This window comes from Copidosoma floridanum, unplaced genomic scaffold (assembly GCF_036245765.1).
Source record: "Copidosoma floridanum isolate Cflo_tuat_1 unplaced genomic scaffold, Cflo_Japanese_pri ptg000009l, whole genome shotgun sequence".
Taxonomy (NCBI): Eukaryota; Metazoa; Arthropoda; class Insecta; order Hymenoptera; family Encyrtidae; genus Copidosoma; species Copidosoma floridanum.
This window is the reverse complement of record NW_028321886.1, coordinates 4,068,075-4,091,040: the sequence shown is the minus strand read 5'-3', so window position 1 is coordinate 4,091,040 and position 22,966 is coordinate 4,068,075. Positions and strand designations below refer to the sequence as shown.

The window sequence follows — 22,966 nt, the reverse complement described above, 5'->3', positions numbered from 1 at the left end:
GTTCAAGCCGACGCACGACAACCAATACATATGTAAATATACAAAAACTAGAGCGTGCAGATGAGTTGCCGCGTGAGGCTTGCGCCCTTGCCCACCCAAAGCACGTGTAATTTAGCATTCTACTCGTACGTAGTACACTTCAATGTAATCGGTAAAATATCTTTTGTCCTAAATGGGAGGGGCGGGCAACGTTGCTATCATCTACGGAAACAAGTACTTGTATATACTTTTCTTGTATGCCTATAAAGCATAGTAATATACCAAGAAAGACAAAGGGGCAAACTTGGAAGTGTAAAAAAAAATCGCGGCATTGTGTTTGTTAACGCTTGCATGCACTTGTCACGTACGATATACCTTGGTACTGATTTCGCGACGCACCTCCTTGCCACCTAATCCCACGTTACACACTGTTTTATTTGTATTTTCGAAAATGTTAATGATCACGATCTATCAAAACAAAATAATCACCTCAAAGAGAACAAAATGGTGGACAGGCAAGAAAAAACACAAATGCAAAAATCTTTTTCATTTGTCGCGAGAAAAAAGTGATGTGCACCGACCCATCTCCCTTCGTAATACTATTGTAATCAATAGAAATTTCCGTTTGGATTTGCAATATCAGAGTTTAACTACAAAATAACCGCCAGTACAAAATGTCTGTCAGAAAATGGACATAAAGATTGACACTGTACTGAAAAATCAAGGCAACCGAAAATATGATGGAATACTGAACCTATCCACGCACTGTTTATTGACGCATTCGAACCAAATAAAACGATACATCAAACATTTTAACTCTGTACTTACTTGCAGATAGAAGAGACTACGTAAAGTGTGTGATGTTACTGCAAAAAGCTATGAAGTTATTTGGTGATCTCGCTCATCACGTTGCTTCCGTACCTCGTACTCGCTTTGACACCTTCGGCGCCGTGGATACACGATCACTACTTCGTCCTCTTGAATAGGTAATCCAGAATAAACTCTTAGATACGGTTGCCACGTTGCAAGTTTTGCTACTGCAGCGTACACGTGAGGGTCTCACGTGTGATTATGCCATGCAAATATAGTGGCTCACAATGCGATCTTCCGTTTGCGGGCAGAGATAAGTAGGGAGATTGCCAGTGCCTATGTTAAAGAGTGTGCCGATGTTTCGGCGCTGATTTGAGCGCCAATCCATCGTGGCCAGCAGAGGAACCATGCACACGTTTTCTATTGGCTGGCGGCTTGTGGGCTCGGCTCGCGGGGAGAGGTAAGGAGAGATGAGTGAGGGAGACATGAGAATGCAACTGTGTGCATCGGTGGTGGAGAGAGGAGAAGCTAAACCTATATGTATATGCATACAACGGGCTATATATCTATAGCTATAGTTGTACACTGCTCATACGGAAAAGAGCTGCGCGTAATACTTTTCTCGCTTTTCCTCCCTGAAAGAAAGATAAGCTTCTTAAATGCAGTTGACCATTAGTTCAACTATAAAAACAAAAACATAATTGTCAGGTTATTAACATTTTTTTTTCATTTTTCAAAAAATGACAAGCTCAACGCAATTAGTACATTATTTTGCTTTATTAATAAACGAGCGCCTTTATCCCAATAATCCAGTGCGCTCAATTGCTCTTCACTTTTATGATAAGTGAAATTATTGAATAATAAATAAAGGCATTCACCACAACGACAAGGTACGCTCAAATATTTTTTGAACTAAGTAATATTACTTACTAATATACTGAACACCTTTACCCGAACGCCCCATTGCACTGATATCTTTATTTGTTAATTTATATTTTTTCACCACTAATACATAGCTTAACGGCAATAATACGATAAAGCTTAAATGAAATCTCAGGCTTCGAAACTTTACGATAAACCTGTGTAACCTTTAGTCTCACTGAACACTGAGCGTTAATAGCTCAGATGGCTAGAGCAGGAGGGTGTATTTCAGTTTTGCGGCTCCGGGTTCTAATCTCACTTGGAGCAAATTTTTTTTTTTTTTTTTTTTTTATTACAACATTACTTTAAATGTTTTATACTTTTTTTTTATGATTACTTACGTATTTTGTTTTACCAGTAACTAAAAAGTTTTTTTTTTTCCAATATTGGTACACGATCCAAGAAAATTTTTTTTCCATTTATGGCTAAAAAAATTATTTGACGCATCAAGTAAAAACTTTTCAAGTGCAGTTGATCATTCATTCAACAAAAAAAAAAAAAACATAATAGTCAAGTTATTAAAATTTTTTTTTTCACTTTTCAAAAAATGACAAGCTCAACGCAATTAACATATTATTTTGCTTTATTAATGAAAGAGCGCCTTTATCCTAATAATCCAGTGCGCTCAATTGTTCTTCACTTTTATGGTAAGTGAAATTATTGAATAATAAATGAAGGCATTCACCACAACGACAAGGTACGCTCAAATATTTTTTGTACTAAGTAATATTACTTACTAATATACTGAATAGTTTTCCTTTGAACTTTGTAACTGTTAGTAAAGTATTTAAAGATTTAAGCTTAACGGAACGTTCCGAATGATATATTTGTGGCACACCAGAGTCTATATTTATAATTATACCTATATACATGGGTTGAATTATATAAACACCTTCTGTATATAGGTATATTGTGTACATATAGACTCTGGCGTACCACGAAATTTTCATTAGAAATTCTTGAAATGAAAAATTGCCGTTGTACCCGGGTAAGCTCGTTAGTATACCTTCTGGAACGAGTCCTGAATCACATCTTTGTAAAGAAACATATGTAGACAAATAAAATAATTGAATAAATTAACTGGAAAATGTATTGAGTATTTACAGTACACAGGTCCGTATCGTAAATGTTTGATTGACAGTTGACTTGAGATCGAAATTTAATTTTATTTAAAAATTAATTGCAAAGCGTACGTAAATGTTGATAACATAACCTTTTAAAAATGAATGGCATAAGTGTATGCAAAAATAGATAGCATATTACGTATTGAGTTTATAATGGCTGAATTTACAAACCGAGAGTTTTACGTAACAAGGTTCGTAATAAAACCTTTTCGAACAAGTTACGTACATATTTCCACCTGAGAACCCAAAATCAAGCGGCAAAGGTACTATTTTGAGGTTAGAAGGCGGAAAAATTGTTTCAACCTCTATTTTTCCGTGATTCTTTACTAATTAATTCTATATTTATTACATATAACGTGAATTTATATTTTCACCATACTGACGCTTCGCGGAACGAAAACTCCTTCTCCTGGCGCAGGCTTGGTGAAAAATCGTATACGCACCACGTTCGGAGGTTAAGAAATGTCCTAGATTTCACGTTAACCGCCCTCGGCTTCGCCTCAGGTTTTTCGCCTTTGTTTATTCACATGAAATCTGCGACATTCGTAACCTCACTCACTAGGTGCGTAATATACTAATACTGTAGTACATTATGTACGTAGGGATCACCTAAAAGTGGTGAAGCGGCACCACTAGTCGTTTGGAGCCACTATAGCTTGGTTTCGGTGGCTTGGCACTCACGCCTGGGAGCAAATAGCCCCTAGGCCAGCGAGGATTTTGCCCTGTACTACAAAAGAGCAGTGCTACTGATTTTCGCAGTGTGGCATCTCCGATCGGGAGAGTCTTTCCACCAATTCCCTGTCAGTGTACGTACTGTTGTGTCAAATCAGCTAATTTCTGGCTTTGATAGGTAGCTTCTCGCTACATGGTCGTTAGAGGTACGTGATGTGAATTTGGTACAAAAAACGCTGACAGTGCCAAACATTCAACGTTAGTTTAATATCTGTAGTAGTAATATAGGTTTGTTGGTTTCAAAAGAATTGTTACATAGTCAAATACATATATTATGTAGTGATCGAGACACGTACGCCACCTAGTGTTGATTATGCGAAGCGCTACATAATTTTCTCAGGATGTAAGGCTTCTTGGGATCACCTGTACACAATCCATGAATAGGCCTATCGTATATACGAATAGATGATGTTCTTAAGATGGTCAGCTTCAATATGTAATTTTTTTTACGAAAATCTATAAAAAATTTAACGAGTTATATGACAATACGTATCTTTGGCAGCGAGCTCGCAACGGACTCTCTATAAAATCCCGTACATACAGAAAAACTTTGAGATCTTTTTTCTCGAAAACTACAAAGCTAGTTTCTCTACAATTTCTATATGTTATTTGTAATGATAAAATGAATTATTTTTTTTAATTTCATAGAAAATGAAATATCACCATAACCCCCTTGAGTTGTTGGCTGCAGCGCGCGGCACAGCAGTACAACACTACAACAGACGCCCGACGTCTGCTTTAGTGCTGTACCGCGCACTGATGCCAATTTAATCGCTTCATCTATAGTCCACATATTGTAATATCACTGCTATGGTACCAATAAGACAAAAAATAACTTGTGCCAATTTCACAAAAGTTAAAAAAATATTGTATATGATCCATGGGGATGGGAAGTGTTTTTTCGCAATAGTGTGCGGAAAATAGGTGTTTTTCGCACTATTTTTAGAGTGGAAAATTGATTTTCCCGCATAGTGTGTGGCAAAGGTTTGTCCGCACATTGAAAGAGATTTTGCTACACACCGTAAATCTCGCGGGGAACAAATTAAAATACTGTGTATGTACAACTATCATCACCTGGTCTAAGTTTCAACTCGTGACTGAAATTCCTTCTTAATGACTTTTTTTTGGTGAATTTTTTTTAAAACTATAACATATTAATATTTCAAAACATTTCATTGGGAACCACGACCCCATTCAGTCCGTACAGGGTCCTTAAAAAAGTAACAACAGCATCCCCCCCCCCCCAAATTAAAAAAAAAACTAGACTATTGCAGATAGTGCTTATGCAGTACATTGTATACGTCAGAAATAACAAACACTCGCTTTATACTTAATGATTTTCTTCTTATTAATACTCTACTAGAAAAAGTGCTTTGAAGAGTCATACATTTACAATATTATCTATCCATATACTGCAATACTAGCATACCAATATTGCTAAAATGCTGACGTGTTATTTTTTCTCAAAATTTAAGCACGCGCAGCATATTAGAGTCGTGGCATTCATATGCTTCCGCAGTGTGTTCACACGGGCATGAAGAATGTCGTTCGCATCTGGGCACAAATGTACCATCAATCGCAGCCTTCAGGCACGTCAGTTATACTTTGCGCGCATGAAACAAAGTATACTATGTGTCCTACTACTACTTGTGAAGATTTTTAATACTTTTTCATTCCTTGGGTACAAGATTTTGCATTATTCATTATATGCCCTAGGAAGAAGAACTAAAATTTCCATCTCTAGTAATAAATAGTATATTACGCACGTACTGGGTTTTCTTCAAGGGTGATAATATGGCTGATTTTAGAATTTCTTAACTTCCGATCGTGATACATACACGATTTCATGACACCTTATGGCTACGAAACGCTACGCTAATAGAAGGAACCACTATTTGATCACAAACAACAAGTATGATATTTAATACCTTCTTAGTATCTTGAGCCGGTTTGAATTTGATGTATACATCATACCATGTGTTACAAAAAAATTGAAATTGTTTGCAAAAATGTTTGATACGCACTGATGTCTATTTTTTAACGATAAACTTGTTCATTAATAATGTCTTTACAATCTGCCAACAGTTTTGCACACCATAGATTTATGGTACGTATAAAAAACCTGACTGATTCTGATTGATTTCCCTGGAAAATAATCTCATGGATAATGCGAGGCAAAGCAGAATGTGGTGCAACTATTTACAGTCAAAACAAATAAAGAATCCAATAAAATATAATAAACCGACATAAAAATTACCAGAAATAAAATTTGCCGAAAAAAAAAAATGCCGACATAATTTCACTATTTGTCGGCGAATTTTTTTGTCGGTAAACTACAAGTCTGCTTATTATCGATTCGTCATATAATTTATAGGCTTTGTAAAGTTTCTTCATAAACATAATACACAATATTAACTATTTGCTATTTAACTTTCGGAAAAATTGCTTTTCGGTAAAATCATACATCTGCAAACATTATTTCGGATAAATATGACCCACCCGACGTCCCGACAAGATTATCTCGGAATCTTTACAACTCTTAATTCACTTCTTTCGACTTTTTAAGTGCTGTTGCAATAAATCAATGGTCGATTGAGCATTTTGTAGTTCCCTTTTTTTTCTCCTTCTCCACCAGATGATAGTGTACATATACCATATCTAACAAAACATCGATTCAACTTTACAAGCCAAATCACATGTGCATACATCACGAAGTTCTTCGTTCCGGAAAAAAAAAAAATAGTTTACATATTATTTTTTTTGTCATTATACTTATTTTTCACGAAAACTCGTTATCCTTTTCAAATTTACGATGACATTCGTTGTATGTTCAGGAAATTATATACTCACTTGAACGATCTTGCAAATCGATAACAATTATTGCGTTATGCCTGGCGCACACGCGCCATTAAATTGATGCAAGCGCAAACACACGTACTAGTCGAGCCGCGGTTTTGAATTTTCGTACGTAAACCCCCCGTTTCTCGGAGATTTTTGGCAGTAAGCTCAAAAATATTTGGCACTATTTCAACGCGTGGGGTTGTGTGTAGTAGCCGTGCACCCGAATTGCGCTTTGTTTTGAAATTAGTTAGATTTTTTTTTTTTTTGCGAGACGCCTCAAAAATGTTATGGGTCTCGTCTCGTGTAAAAACGGAAAATTAAGATAATGAAAAAACATCGGCACCAGATCGGCAAACCAAAATAACGACCATCCAAAATGAATTAATAAAAATGAAGCGTAGTGCGGAAGTTAATGTACACCTGTGCGTGTGTACCTGTAGACGCACCTAACTTTGTGCCAGGACTACTGATATACTTGTATAGGAGAGATAACAACAACAACAACAACAATAACTGTCCGGAAGATGTGTTGTCGGTCGCTAATATATACTACCGATGGTCAGCGCTGACCTTCGCTTTTTTTCTTTTTTCCCACCTCCGATGTACTTACCCACTGGCATTCCGAGTCTCTCTGTACCGTAACCTTGTCACGTTCATTTTATCATCACACCAGTCGCCACTGACGCGCTTTGGCGCGTTATTCATATTTTTGATACAACCAAGCAATAGACACGCAATATATGGTTAAATTTTTTAATTAATTTCCAAGTGCATAATTTCCCTCGATACTCGCCCATGAGTTGGTTTTTTTTTTTTTTTTTTTTTTTCACAGCTACGTGTGATCTACACCATGCACTGCACAGTTACACTTGTGCATCGTCAGCGTTAGCCAATGGTAATGCTTCCGTCGATAAATAATTATAACAATTGAAGGCAGTATAATAAATTATCTTGGAGCATCCTGCCGATTGACGAAAGCAGACCATTTGTGATCGCAAGCATATCGCTGTGACTACTGTATATATGGTACATTGCATTGTGCGTGTGGAAAGTGGAAAAAAAAAAAAAAAAAAAAAAAAAAAAAAAAAACCAAACGCTGGTAATTATTCTTTTGTGTACAAGTACCTATTTATTCGTGTGCGTGAATGTTGAGTTAAATCGACTGATTGATACAAAACGTTACACCTAATGCGAATTCAACTGACGGAATGAATGATTCTATACCTAACTCTGACGACAATTGGACTGTATCGCGTGAAAATCGGTATGGGTATACACCTGTACCTGCACCCAGACAATGACCTCTTCCTTCCTCTTCGACATGTCTTTCTTCGTTGCCGATGTTTTCGGCCGATGGGACACGTGTTTTTTTTTTTTTTTTTTTTTTAATTTTATTTTCACGTTTTATAAGCCGGTGTAACGTACGATTCTACGCTTTTTTTCTTATAAGCTGTGCGTGTATGTCAAAAAATAACAAATCGGATGACACGGCCATATGTGCCGTAACAATGTACAACAATCCACGAGGATAATAATTGTATTTTTTTGTAATCAAGTTACTTACTTTGCGGTTATCAGAAAAGCTATTTGTTTTGTTAACCTCTGCTGCGCATAATTAGCAATTACCTGTTGTATGATTTTGATAAACGTTTACATTAGGATTGTTTCTTTGTTTTTTTTTTTTTTTCACACTATATATGACAAAAAAGATCATAGTCCTTTTTTTTTCAAAAAACACTTTGAAGCCGATTTTCGTAAAGTTTCGCGTGCGTTGCGTCTCTCGTATACCAAACAGAGAACGAGAGAGGGAGAGCTTTTTCACGAGCACGAGTCTCGTGTCTTTTCTCACTTTCACTTAACAATAAATATATATAGTGCTAATGGCCGAGTCAACGCATACATTATACATTTTAACGATGTCCCGTCGTACCATCGATCGCCCGTGCCGTTCCGTGTTGTTTTTCCTCGCCTCTTTTTTATCTCTCCTTTTTTTTTACTGGCTCTAAAACCATTACCTTTGATTGTATCGTTCGAGTGTATTGTAAATTATACTTTTATTATTATTTTTTTTTGCGATGATTTGTTTGAACTGATTCTGTCACCAATTATTTAATATGGACACAGCAAAGTCAAGTAGGAAGTTCTGGTGTACAAGGTCTTGTTTCGGCTCTTGCACTCTCCCTCCGCATTGATCGATACTTACTCCCTGTTTACACTTTACACCGATCCCCGATCCATACAGTGTACGCCCTGTTGATTCACACAACACTCTTTTACCCTATAATATCCTCCAATGATGGACAATTTTCTTTGTTTTTTTCGCAACGACCGTACACCTACACCCACGTAGTTATCATTTTCATTTTTTCTCATTACTTTGGAAAATGCATGATCATGTGTAACGATATTATTTCACAATGGCATTAAAATATATAGGATACTGTAATATTAACAGTAGCTTACGCAAGTTTGCGTGCACGTAAATACGTGGATCAATATAATTGTGCGAGATACAGGTGATGGCTGGACGCATCGTAATTTTTGTTGCGTCGTCAATTATCGGCGGCTTATCGGACCCCGGAAAGTTGTTGCCGTGCCTCCGCCGAATCCGATTGATTTAAAAAAAAAAAAAAAAAAAAAAGTGTTTGTTGACATCGTATACGCGCGAAGCTGCGAAAAAGCTCCATCGCCCACTCCTCGTTGATCGGTAGCGTTGACAACGGACTCGTTGAAATCATCATACTCGTCCAAGAGATTCGAGAACTTTTGCGCAAGGTGACTGTGAAAAAATAAGAATAAAAAACCATTGATCCATCAATAGTTACAACCGATCACTTTCCCCATCGGTGATGGCCATACCGATCTCGGCGCGCCGGCTTAATAAGCCACGAGCGTCGCCAACACCGAACCCGATCGCGTATGCGCGTTTCGTTGGCAGTACGCGTGCTCCATCGTTTCCGCTTCCGAGGCACGAAGGGTGTCTTCTCGTGTACGACATTATAACTCGCTTTGTGTCCGAACGGGAACTCCTATACTATAGTCACACGAAGAACAATGTGTGAGTATATACGTTGTCGCGTATCTCCGGGGCTGTAATCACATATTTTCAAAAGCTCCACGCAACATCAAGAGAGAGAGCACCTCGAAGAAAGAAGCTGCACGGTGAGAAAGCGAGGAAAGTCGCATATATGCATACATAACATGTCGCGGTCGGCTGGCGCGTCTCCAAACCTATACAATACCGAGTTCTTCGTCAAACCGGTAATAATAATGATATAGATTCGCTCTGTATCGGTGACGCCTACATACGATGAAAGAGTTTTTGCTTCGGCGTAACGTGACGCCCCGGGAAAAATAATAATATCGCTCTGATGGTGATTCGGTTGGGGTATTCCAGAAAGTGCAGGGATTCACGTGACGGAACTGTTGCTGCACGTGTGCCAAAACCCGAGTATGTGTACAATCCGGAAGGTCGGGAGGTTGTCGACGCCAAAGCAGGTACGTGATCTCCTGAGGCCTCTCGTTTGATCACCTCTCGATGACTCATCCAAAGGAGATCGGGGCACGAGATTCTCGGCCATCGTTTTCGAGGGGACGTCTCTGGCGGCGCGTCATACGGGGACAGCCTCGTGACGTTGCGAACTGCGCCGCGCCTCGTCATACTTACATTGTCGGTCGGAAACGAGACAGCGGAGAGCGCTGCGCTACGAATTACTCGCGATCCCGGGAATGCACGTAAGTATATAGGGATTCCGAATTCGTTGGATGAGGTAATAATCAAGATCGGGTTCAAAGTCACGCGCCGCTCTCGCCGAGTGCGTGTATATAGACTGTTTTTGTTGTTGGTGGCGGAGTTTGGTAATGAAATTTACCATTTCGTGTGCCAAGAATCGGTGGGTGTACACTATATACATGCATTACACGCCCGTGCGAAGAGTTTCCGCGGCTCTTTGGCTGTTAGTTGGAAAGCGAGAGAAAACTCGGCATTGTGTGTATATATACCTACTTATTGCGCCTCGGGGCTATTGAAAATTTAAAATATATATATCCTCGAGCCGTTGTGCAATGTCCATTATGTATTATAAATATACTTATACGTGTCATTGTATACTTGGTTGTTGATGAATAACGCGGCTCCTCGCGACTTTTATTGCGCCCCATTATCATTTTACATTTTTTGTTGTCCCTCCTTCGGAATATCGGAAAATCCTTGTTATACCATTCGAATGGTAATTTCTTAATTGCTCGGTGTTGTTTCTTTCTTTTTTTTTTTTTTTTTTTTTTTTTATACTCTTTGATGCCGTTTGATTTGACTAATGAATTTTAGGTAACGACTCGAATCGAGTGAATGTGGCTGAAAAATGATCGACGCGTTCGAGGTGAATTTCATGAGAAAAATGCAACTAGTTTTCTAACATATAAATTAATTAATTTCACAACTTTTTCTCAAAGATGTTATGAGTTTTTTTTTTACCTCTGACATCAGGCAAATAACGCGAGTTGACGATGTTGGCTTGCTTACGAAAACTTGGAGCAAACCGAAATATGTGTGCATCTACAGGCCATCGAGGCTCTTTTCGTGACGCAAATGATGGTTTTTCTTGGGCATTTTTTTTGCACCTCCTGAAATGTTGAATCGATAAATTACAGTATCATCATCGTTTGAAGCTGTATTAAATGACACTGTATAAAAATGTTTTAAGATCCGCAAGTTTAGGATTGGTTAATTTGTTTTCGCATTGCAGCTTAGCCAAAAATGATGCATTTTCGTACCGATGACGCATCAGACATTCATCCTGTTGAGCAGACGTGTATCCAAATAGTTTGCTTGGATTGCCGAGTATAGTGGTAATATACTGTATAAAAGAGTTATGCAATTGACGTAACGAAAGGATAAACTAATAGGAAAAAAAAAAAAAAAAAAAAAAAAAAAAGAAAAAGATTAGCATTTTATAACGCGTTGCGTAAGTTTCTTCCGTACAAGTAAATATTAGCCTTTCGTGCAAAACTGTATACTGCATGATACCCATGCTCGCATGACTGGCCGACTTGAGATGTATATTTATAGGTACGATGTCTGTACTGCCCGTATATACCTGCAGATAATCATGACGGATGAGATTTCGATTTTCCGCGACTGTCCGCTGAGAGAGAGAACAACGATAAATCTCCGTGGTACGCGAGCTGGTAATAGTGGTATCCGCATTGGCGCGCGTGCGGAAAACAATTGAAAAATCGATTTATTCGGTCGAGCTGCGTTACGTGTCGTATTTTGCTACTTCTCGAGGAAATCGTCCACGACGCATCACGTGACGACGATATAATCATTTATTTCGTATTTAGTACATACCTACTTATATATATATATATATATATATATATTACAAACTATAAATACTACATTATTTGTTGCTGATTTGTTGCCCCAAAGTATTGTAATTGGAATTTCATTCACTTGTGTCTTGTTATGTATTCATGTAGTGCAGATACTCGAAAAAAAAAAAAAAAAGGATGTTGCACATACGTCAATCGGGACCGAGCAATTACATCTGCGAGACTCGTAGCGAATTTTTTTTTCTTCATTCGATTCGAGAGTTGACGTGTGACTTGATTTTTTAAAGAAAGAAATTAAAATTTTGTGTCAATGATTCATCTGTTTAAATTGAAGTAGCGTTTTTATAATCACAGTCTATACTCGTACTATATATTCAATACTTCCAAATTCAACGCAGAGTTGAGTGAGCGATAAAAATATATACCTTTTTTTAACGATTGAAAAATAAATAAATTAAAACTTGGAATCAAGTTGGGACAAGCGAAGCAAAAGTGATTGGACTTTTGCCAGTATATGGCATGCATAATTAAGTACACATAGATCCTTGTAATACATTATGTCGTTGCTGGGTGCTGCTCTTACACCCCGAAGCTTACCTCACATGCGTCTCGAGGCTAATGTAATCGAGAAAGGGAGTGAGCAACGACTTTCCGTTCTTGGTTCTTGCCGATTGCAATGTGCACTAATTGTCGTTCCGCTTCCGATATCTACCGATTTTCACCGATCTCTCGTTAATCCGGAGATTGCGTAAGTAATGCCGAGCATTATTGGGTATAGCGTTTTGTAAAAAAAAAAAAAAAAAAAAAAAAAATGGGTATCGAGTGACTGATCGTCAATAGGGAGAGAAAGAAAAGTCAATTTGGAATCAACATCAGTGATTACGTTGAAGCAGCAGCATCCCCGATCGCCTCCTCGTGTTTGCCTTACAAAGCGTTTTAACGATATTGCAAACTATTTAATACACATATTATGGCGTAGATCAAGAAAATTCACAGATGCATTATCGCGATGCGCGAGCACTCGATTTCATAGCACAAACATATTTTTGTTTACATCGCGAATGCATTGCGTTAAATGTCTACGGACTCTCGTTTTCAGTAACGATGCTTGGCTCCTTGTTTACCATAGTTCTATTATATCCTTGAAATACAATCACACCTCGTACCCTTAAATTTGGTTTTCCGCGATATTGAGGTATCTTATATGCACAATTTTTGTTTGTTTTTGTTGTTGTTGTTGTTTCGGTAGATTAATTTTTTTACACATTATTCAAACGCGATATTGAAAACTCGTGCTTCAGCAGGTGTTGACGACTGGCACTGTGCATGTTTGCGCGTGTGTACCTTGAAAGATAATTTTTTTTTTTTCCCCCTTTCATGAGATGTAAACAACGCTGACCCAAAAAAATCTAGTTTCCCAAAGAGAGCAATCGCTCCCCCGCGTGCATTTATGTGTGACGCCGTAAGTGCCTACTTCATTGAAAGACAAAGCCCCGGTTATCTGTAGGTGTATATGCATATACATGTACTTACTCGTATACGTAGTTTAATCGTATTTATTTTTTGTTGACATACATCGAGTCTTTGCTCCGCTGCACGGGACGGAGAGAACGAGGGTTATAATAGATCATGCACCTACGCTTTATACGTGTCAGTTTTTTAACTGTTGTTGGATTCATTGTTGTAATTTTTAACGATACATTGATCTCCGTTGAAAAAATTATAAATTGGAAAAGAAAGTTGTACAATAGCATTTTTGTTGAAACAATAATTTTTTTTTTTTTTTTTTTTTTTTTTGTTTTTGTTACGTTTGCTGTACATCCCAAAATAGATACCCTCAGCTAATAGGTTTTCAAACTGAGACCGTAGAGCGTTATCCAAACAAACTGTTACGTATATTTCATACAATGTATTTGCACTCGATGTGTATGACGCGCGTATACAGTCACTTCCGCGTATGTTCGATAATCGGCAAATAAGGGAATACATGTAATGACAGCGACGACCCATTGACACACAAACTTTTCAGGTCAATCTTATTTATCGTTGCGATTTACAAATCTTTCATTTTTCTTGTTTGCACACATCAAAGTGATCATGATCTACACAGTGTACATAGCTGATTCAGGTATTTCACAACAATATTAACGTACGAGCGAAAAATTTCACGTAAACAAATGTTTTACATTCCACTTAGAAGAGGCTGATACAATCGATCGTCAAAGTGTCAAAAACAAATAACACTAGCTTAGCTACGATTTAAAATATTATAAAAAATATTTATCGGCCAATTTAGAGGTCGTTGATAGTCGTGAGAACAACAATGCGCACATCGTTGTGGGAGATTGGGATGTCCGGAGACGAAAAAAGAAAAAAAGAAAGAAAAAAATAATTCCCCACAATGGCCTTATATACCTTGTAATCTACGGTGACTAATACAACGGAAAAAAAAAAGTATTACTGGAATGTTCTTTTTTTTACACACGAGGTATAAATGTTTGTTGTACACATAACGATATAGCTCTAAACAAGTACATAATATGTATATATCACCTATGCTCTCAAATATATAATTATAAAACTCTCATTGGAATTGTTACATTTCGATCCATACAAATTCATACATAAATTTTAATTGAAAACGTTCATGCTTATATATCTTTAGTATACGATTAAATTGATAACCACAAGTATATGTTTATGTCTACAGTCATTGGCACACGCGCGAAATGCTGATGAAAATAATTATCTCCTTTCCTGCCACCATACTCGGTCACCTGTTGATAACGCCGGTACGTGTCTTGGATTCGGGCAACGCGGAGGGAAATTAGTTGCTGGCACGCGGGGAAAAGAAGAGACTAATATGCAACAACAACAATCGACTGGCCATTTTTTTTTCACCGCAGTGTTTGACGCGCTCGGCACTCGTGCCTATACACGGGGAATCTCTTATTGTCTCTCCGTACCGTAGTCGCGGTGCAGCTACTTTGTATGCACAAAAGCTCAAGAGACGCTTGAGTCTTGAACCAGTTGGCTATGACGTGTGTGTCGTATCATCATAATAGTGAGTGCGTGTCTTGGGAGGGTTTTTTTTTTTTTTTTTTTTTTTTTTTAATTTTAAACGCATCATTTGCGCGTGGTACCATAAATTAATAAAACAAAATCAATCTTGAGTAAAACGTTTAATTCAACTTTTTGCCCCGCGAATAGTGTTTCTGTATGAGTGAAATTAACGACAGCCATTGTTAACTATTCTTACAAAAAAGCAATCATGTTCATAGGTGTCGTTTGCAAGAAGATGACCACTGAAAATCCAAGTATGTTCAAATATTGCATGTGTCCAAAATAATTGCCCAAGTTAGTTGTTGCAATAGCCATTTTTTATAAAATCAGCACTGTAGTGTTTGAGGAATATTCAAATTGATGGATCATCAAGCATTTGACCTGTACTATTGAAAAGAATTTTTTTTCATGACAATCGACCAAAACTCAGGCTGGAGAGTGCCAAATCTACCTTAATTTCCATATCGTAGCTCGGATGATCCGATGCGCGTTCATTGATTTTGATCGATCTATCTTTAATTAAGATCTTTTTACGTATACTTTACGTGCGTTTATCACATACTCAATCTTCCACTACCGCGTGTTTTTTGCGACAAGTGATTAGCAAACTAGTATGTACATGATTGCTTGTAAAGTAGGGAAAAAAAAAAAACTATTATCTCGGGGTTGTTAGATGCATCGTAGTGTCTCATTTACGTGGTGGTCAATAATAACGAAGAAGATTGTTTCGACTATTTACGTGAAATTTGGTTTTCACTATTTTTAACAATAAAAAAAAAAAAAAAACGAATTGTATAATTAAATTGAGGATTCACAACTTTTTCGCGCACGTGTATCGAGATAAATATTTACGTATACATCTTGTATGTCACGTGCATTGAACAACAAATGTGTTTCAATTTCTCAACGAACCAAAGCTGTCGAGCTTTAAATCGATATTTCGTTTGTTACGTCAGAAAATTATTTTTACGTCTCCTCGCGTGCACGCATTAAAGTGTTTCGTATTGAAATTTAAATGATATGCTAATAATCGTCAACATTCGCCTAGATGAGTCGTATGCCTTGTTTTGCATAATGGTATAGGTTTTATGAAAACTTTTTGCCGAAATGAATCACACAGGGTTTACCATCTTATATGAAGCATTTGCATACATTGAAAATACAAAACGCGAGGTACTATCTAATTAATGCAAATTTCTTTTTGCATAATTTCAAGCCAGATTACTCGGCAGTACCAGGGACTCTTCTCAAATTTTTACGGGATGTGTCTAGAGATTCCCAAATCTTTATCTATAGTCCCTAAGGCCTATTCATGCTGGTGTGCCGTAGCACAAGGACAAGAAAATTGAGTAAATTGGTTATAAAATATTACTTGAACCATTGAAAAAAAAAAAAAAAATGTGTATGTACACATCAATATACATTGTACATAAAAGACATGCTTACTGCAACGAATCGTAAATTTTTAAGTCTCATATTTTACAACTTAGAGTAGTGAGTATATCCCAGGGATTCCCCTCAATGATTTAATAATTCATCATGTATTTAACTGGATCTCCTCGAATTTCATCGAGATTTTTTTATTGTCAACACATTTTTCAAGATGGAAGTATCGAATATATATATATACGCATCAGGTAGTTCTTTTCACTGTATGAATTGTATTATAAATTTTCAGAAAAATTGAAGCTTATCGTCATTTGGCTTCAACCAAGTGTAAAATCCAAATGATGTAACTGTTACAGTGCGGATCGCAGCTATTTATCTTGTATTTGAGCGATACGGGCTTTGCTTCGTTAGGCCCCATATTTTTGATGATTGCGTGAAATTGCTTCGTTATCTGTTATGTCACACATATTCCACACATAGATAACTAATTTTTAAGTTGTCACGATCGATCTCAAAATTAGGTAATCTTTTGTGTGTAGCGTATGACGTAAAAACATTTTTTGTTTGTTCAGGCCTGGGTGTAATGTTTTTAGAGAGATAACTTTTTTTTTTTTTTTTTTTTTTCTTTTGGCAAAATCATCTATAGTTAATTATGAATGTAACGTAATTTGCAAATTTTATTAAATTATGAAGTTACTTTTGATATAATGTTTCGTGTTTTATTAAAAAATCATGTTAATAAAAAATGGTCATCTTTTGTTCTAGCTTTATCCACGGCAGCTGAAGATGTGGGAAATGGAATCGAGTTGCCGGAAAACGACACGAGTAAGTTTGTTTTTAATAATTAATTAGAAAAATTTCAAAAACATCAGTTAAACCAGTAATTTATGCTAAACTCATACGTTTTATCTGCGTTTTAAAATAAATAATTGTATTACTTTTGAACCGGCCAATCGATCGTAAAATTTTGACATTTTAACAGAGCGTGTGCTTTTCAAGAAAAAAAAAGCTCATTATTTACCGGTAAAGTAGGTATCAGTTTTTAACCGTCATGCACACGTTTATATCATCTGATGGCCGTTGCGGTCATATATGAAATCCGTTTGATATTTATCGCTGGAGCTCCGCTGGAGAAGACGATAAAACAGATATCTGCGTTCGTGGTGATACACCTGTTGGTTATACCTGCCGCTGCTGTGATGAGAATTTACCTCGAGCTGATTTCCCCCTTACCTGTAACCTGCAGGTGCTCGATCGATCGGCAAAGTTATCGATATACCTACATTTAATTTTTAACAAACGCGTGTGACGATATTTGTCTTTGAAGATTATTACTTTATTTATTGCACTTCAAGAAATGGAAAATTATTAATTTCAATTGAACAATCGTTTAATTTTTTTTTTTTTCCTAAATCGTCTCCATGAGCTGCTGCTCTTTGTGGGCACACGCTACCGATCAATCCGATTTTGGCGCTTCAATTTTTTTTTTTTTTTTTTTCTATTCTCCCTTTGCAATCGTTCTGGCAAAAAAGTTCGTTTAGAACAAAAGAAAAAAAAGCTGAGAGATAGAAAAAAAAAGAAACGGGCAAGAATAAGAAGAAGCGCGTCGTAGTCGTACAATAAATTAATGACAAGGTTCAATTGATGGTTGACCCTTGCGTGCCGCGCAACAATCAGTCGTACTCGCTCGGATTCGCGTGTACATATTGTACGTGCAGCTGCATGCCGCGTTGTACATAAAGTCGCAATCCATCCGAAATCACTCGGTTGTCTTCCTTTTTTTCGAAACTCGAACTCCCTGTGGTAAATCTTTGCCGAGTCACAGTTGTATGGGCTGTTGACTATTGTAAAATATTGAGATGAAATGCTTGGTAGCGTGAGAAAATTCAAACGAAGCATGGAGGTAAATTTTTGCACAATCCAATGTGTACAAACGCCAGGCGCGAACATCACTCCGAGGAAGGATAAACATTTTGCGCAATCGAAAACACGAAGCTTTTCCTATACGTACATATTACATACACCGGCTGGTCTAACGGCTCGTTGAACATAAACAAATCACTCGACTGTATGGAAATTAACCGGTAGCGCGAAGAGCATTATCTTCAACGCGCCAACGACTCATTGGGTATTTAACGTTAATTCATCACATTAGCTGATGCAATCGAACTTTCCGAAGAACATGACAAATTTTCATTGACAATTTATTGTTTATACTCGTTCTTACATCACACAGCACAGAGAGACACCAGACACGTGTGTTACTACATGGACTGTATACTGTTGTCCCTTTTTTTATACAGATTCACAAGTACCACACAACCCCTACTTTTAAATCTATGGACGATTTGTCGCTAACTTAATTGTTAACCAAAAACAAAATTTGTCGCTGTTTACAAAAACTAAGATGTAACAAGTTTCGCTGGCTCGATATCATTGGAAGGGGCTACAGCAAATCTGCAAGCGAAAAAATGAAAACCGTGTGCCATTTACCATTTGTTCCTTGATTTCTCAAGGATTCAAAGTTAAAAGGGTCCTTTTCGCGAATGTCAAGCCAACACGTACCTAAATAAGGTGTAAAAACATCCAAACCATTTATAATAATACCGCTTATTTACAAAAGTATGCTTGAATGTATTTCAAGATGATCCGGTGCAAAGTACACGTGTGTGTAACGCGTCTAATGGGCTGAAAAGGCAGTTGCTCACACGCGTGCCCTCAATTAGTGCGGGGCCCAATTAGTCCTTGACTAATTTGCACTGCGTCGCGTGTCTGTCGTCTATAGTCTAGGAGTCACTCTTGTGCACGGAGAAACAAAAAAAATGACGTCAACAGCAGCGCAGCGCACACAAGAGACCTTCTTTAGTGCTTACGTGGAAAGAAAACACTCATATCCTTTTCTTATGCACGTTCGACAACAATGGTTTTTGCTAACCAAGGTTTTGACGTGGGTACATCATAAAATTTCGAGGCCTCTTCAAATCCCGTATATATATATAATATAGTGTACTGATATGATATGCACTTTTTTCGTATCACCAGCCCTCGATACAAAATGTAACAGGCTCTTCCAGCCACGGCACGTGGAAATAATTACATGAATTCTCCCGCGGATGCGATATGTTTATTGTTTACGTGCATTGGGTATAAGTATGCCCGTGTGTAGGTTTACACGTGAGAAAGGCAGTGTTTGGTATATGTATTACAGCCATTGTGTAATTTCATTGGATGCTCTTGGATGTCTGATCGCTCGCGTGTTTACGATAGAAAAAGATGCGCTATTCGTTTATTGATGGATGTTATACTTGTGGTATAGAAATTTAAATTATTTGTAGTCTCAAAAAGTAAGAGAGAGAGAGAGAGAGAGGAATTTTTTACAAAATTTCAATTTAGATAGGGTGTGTTATTGTGCAGTGATGCTTTGGTTGGTTTGGTTGAAAAACATAAATTTCTTTCATTTTTCATTCTACGTGACAAATCAGTATAATCAGAGTACGCGCTTGCTGGATCACAAATGACATACTTAATTTATGCGTGTGGCTGTAGCTTTCATACGCACGTGAACACATTCACGCACACGATTCAGGTATACGATCACAAAGTTTCAATAATTAATCGTCGGCAAGAAGATGTCCTCACTCGATTGCACATCGATTATTTTTCTTTCTCCTTCCACTTCAATTGCATCATACGTGCATGTACATTTTAACGCGACCTTATGACCTATTCGCACCTTTAAAAGCATTGTACATTATCGGGGTCTCTTTTCAATGAAGAAAAACAAACAAAAAAAAAAAAAAAAAAAAAAATTTAATCAACATTAAGGTCACTTTTTCTTCTGGTAAGGATCACATGGAAAATTGGAGCGAATAACCGTGAAATTGGGGACTTCCGGCGACCCTTGTTTTTCAGTCGCCGTGAAGATTCTAGTTCCAGCTGGATGTTACCTGCAGATACGAGCTGGACCGTCGTTTACGTGTCGCTCGATCGACTCGACTTTTGTTCCTAACGATATATTTATGTCCACGGCCGTTGAAAAAAAAAAAAAAAAAAAAAAAAACTGCTGCAGCTTAATCCAACGATAATCACCCCAATTACTATTCCACACGCGATTATACACATATGCTTGCGAGCTCTAACTATATCATCGAATTCGTGCTCAAGTAGAGAGCATCAATACCGATTTTTTCCTTCCTTCGAGAAATACGCACATATAATTAACGATCGTGGCAGAAAAAAAAAAAAAAATAGAGTTTCCTGATTTAGTGCAATCGAAAAATCGGGGTTCTTCCTCGTGGAGGTCAACTGTTCCATTCGCTCAAGGTTCCCCCGAAAGGCAATTTCGACTCGTTTCGATCGGCCAGTCAATTACTGCCCAGGCTCGCGTGTGAATAAAATACGAGAGCCCCTGTTGCATATATTATTATTATATGTACACGTGGCAGGGCTATAATGACTCGACGTCCTGGGCCGTGCACCTACTTATCTCGTGGAAGTAAAGTATACAACAAGTTGTTATCTTGACCAAAGTTTCACGCCATATTGCAGGTATAGGTAGTTCAATCGATCGGAGAAAGAGTTGAGATCGGCATTGCCTCGATCCAAGTCACACGCCACTTTGTATCCCGATTACGCAATATAGGTAATATACGGTATGTTGGATAGGAAATCTTGTTTTTTTTTTTTTTTTTTTTTCCAATGCGGCTGGGAAACGACAGATGCCAAAGAGTGATTTACGCGAATGCCCATGCACGCATACTCAGGTAGACGCGTGTTGTTGCTTAGATAAGAGTTTTGTGATCGGAAGAGGGGGTTGGGGGAAAAAGTTTCTGCTTCTTCAAATTTTCGAGCAAGCGGCTCATCAGCCGCAGATAAAAGTCAATCGCATGGGGTCTCTCGCCCCTTCCAGGATTGACCTTCACCCGATTGACATTGCACGACGCCGGTGACAGCCACGGCGCTCGAAGAACTTTCCCCGGCAGCGGGTATGCGTTGCACGGCCTGTCTGATGCATATATATATATATTTGCGCCTCTTATCGACCCGCGATCTCGGACCGCGACATTGCACTTGGCTTCGCCCCGCGCCAAGGCCTCGCTGCCCTTTAATATGATTAATGGCCCCCACTTTTTTTCCTTCCCCTTTTGTTGGCCCTAATCCTCACTCGTGTATAATATACATATTTATACGCTATTAAATTGCATATGCGTCCGTATAATTAGTTGGTGCACGGGTCTTTCATGAAATTTATGTAGTTCAGTGGTCACCCGAGATGATTATTATGATATTACTTCCTACAAGGGCACGCGGATAGATGTCGTAAAGGAAAAATGATTTGAAAACTACTGTTATTGGCGGGTCACACATCCATCAATTGAATTTCGGCAGCCGTGCGTGGGACCGGTTATGAAAACGACACTGAAAAATCAGGCCCCTCTTGGTATAATTTTCCACTTTGTCGCCAATACATCGTAAAGAGCGTTTGCGCGGTAATATTATGCGATACGCAAACGGGAGATAGAGAGAGCGAGGGACTCTTTACGTGGTTGCACATGTGTGTGTGTGTGCAAGTCGGGTCATCTCAATTGAAGCGGAAAAGTTCAAGAGGGATCAAGGCGTTGTGACGCAAAGGAACGCGCGCAGCATCTGCTGGTGGGCCGACGATGGTGCCGCGGCAGCTGTATATATATATGTAACGCGCCAAGACCCCCCGCTGACGGCTTCAGTTACGACGACCACTGATGCTCGTATCTATACGTGTTATATATATTCTATTTTGATGACGTGCATAACTTCGACGGACGCGCAAATAATATATGGACGCTTGTTCGAATGTACGTAGTATCTACGAGAGCAAAGATTACGTTTGATGATACGCTTGGGTGGATTTCGACTGGGAAACGGATACTTTTTCCAGTTTTTTTTTTTTTTTTTGTTTTTTTTTTTCACCAAAAGTAAAAACCTGCAACAATGAGCTTTACCATGTATAAAATGTATTGCACTTGTCTGTCGGAAACAAAGATTTTTCTCAATGTGGGTGTTGCAATCAGTAACGACTTAAAACAACCTGTTTTGGCATAAAAGAAAGCACTTTTTATTGTAAATTCATGAAAAATCCGGATTTCCAAAAGAAAGTTTGAAGAACAAAAAATTGATGATACCACAAGCTCTTGGGACACACGGCCACTCGATACTTTCGTTGATGTTTTCGGCATATAAGTTTAGCGCAATCTATAAGTGACGGAGATTCCAATTTTTCGAGTACGCAATAACGTACACATTAAAGCAGCTCATTTGCGATTGGGACGTCAGCGAGTATCCCCCGATGTTCGTGCGGGTAATATGGAAAATCACGCAATTATCACGTGGGCGGAGGGAGGCCATCGTGAATTTTAGCCGATCATCGTCAGCAGTAATAGTGGCTAATTGGCCTCTGAGGTCGCTCAGCTCGTACACACGGTTACTCACGCGCCAAGACTGTATACATGTTACCATATTATCGGGAGATCGATTGAACAGAGTAAAAACGAGCCAATGTACTCGTTGCGATACGTTGATTTCTTTCTTACTTTTTTTTTTTTCTTTTCCTTTATTTTCATTTTAATTGTATTTAAAAAATAGTTCCAGTTATGAGTCTATTTTTTATGCGATTTTTCGAACACGCGTTGAAAAAAAAAAAAAAAAAAAAAAAAAAAATCAGATTTTAGGACTTCTAGATATACTTGTAACTAAATTAGAGTACTTATCCAGAGATATCGCTAACGCGTGTCTAA

General features: G+C 37.9%; 1 protein-coding gene across 4 annotated transcripts in view; it reads left to right on the top strand.

The window, feature by feature from the left end:
- The window catches only part of LOC106643267 (uncharacterized), a 125,945-nt gene that overhangs the window by 62,407 nt on the left and 40,572 nt on the right, over positions 1 to 22,966 (top strand). For all 4 annotated transcript variants that reach the window (XM_089589306.1, XM_089589307.1, XM_089589309.1 and 1 more), the window contains exon 2: positions 16,959 to 17,018. In XM_089589306.1, the coding sequence (XP_089445432.1) occupies positions 16,959 to 17,018 (60 nt within the window). The remainder of the gene's footprint in view (positions 1 to 16,958; positions 17,019 to 22,966) is intronic.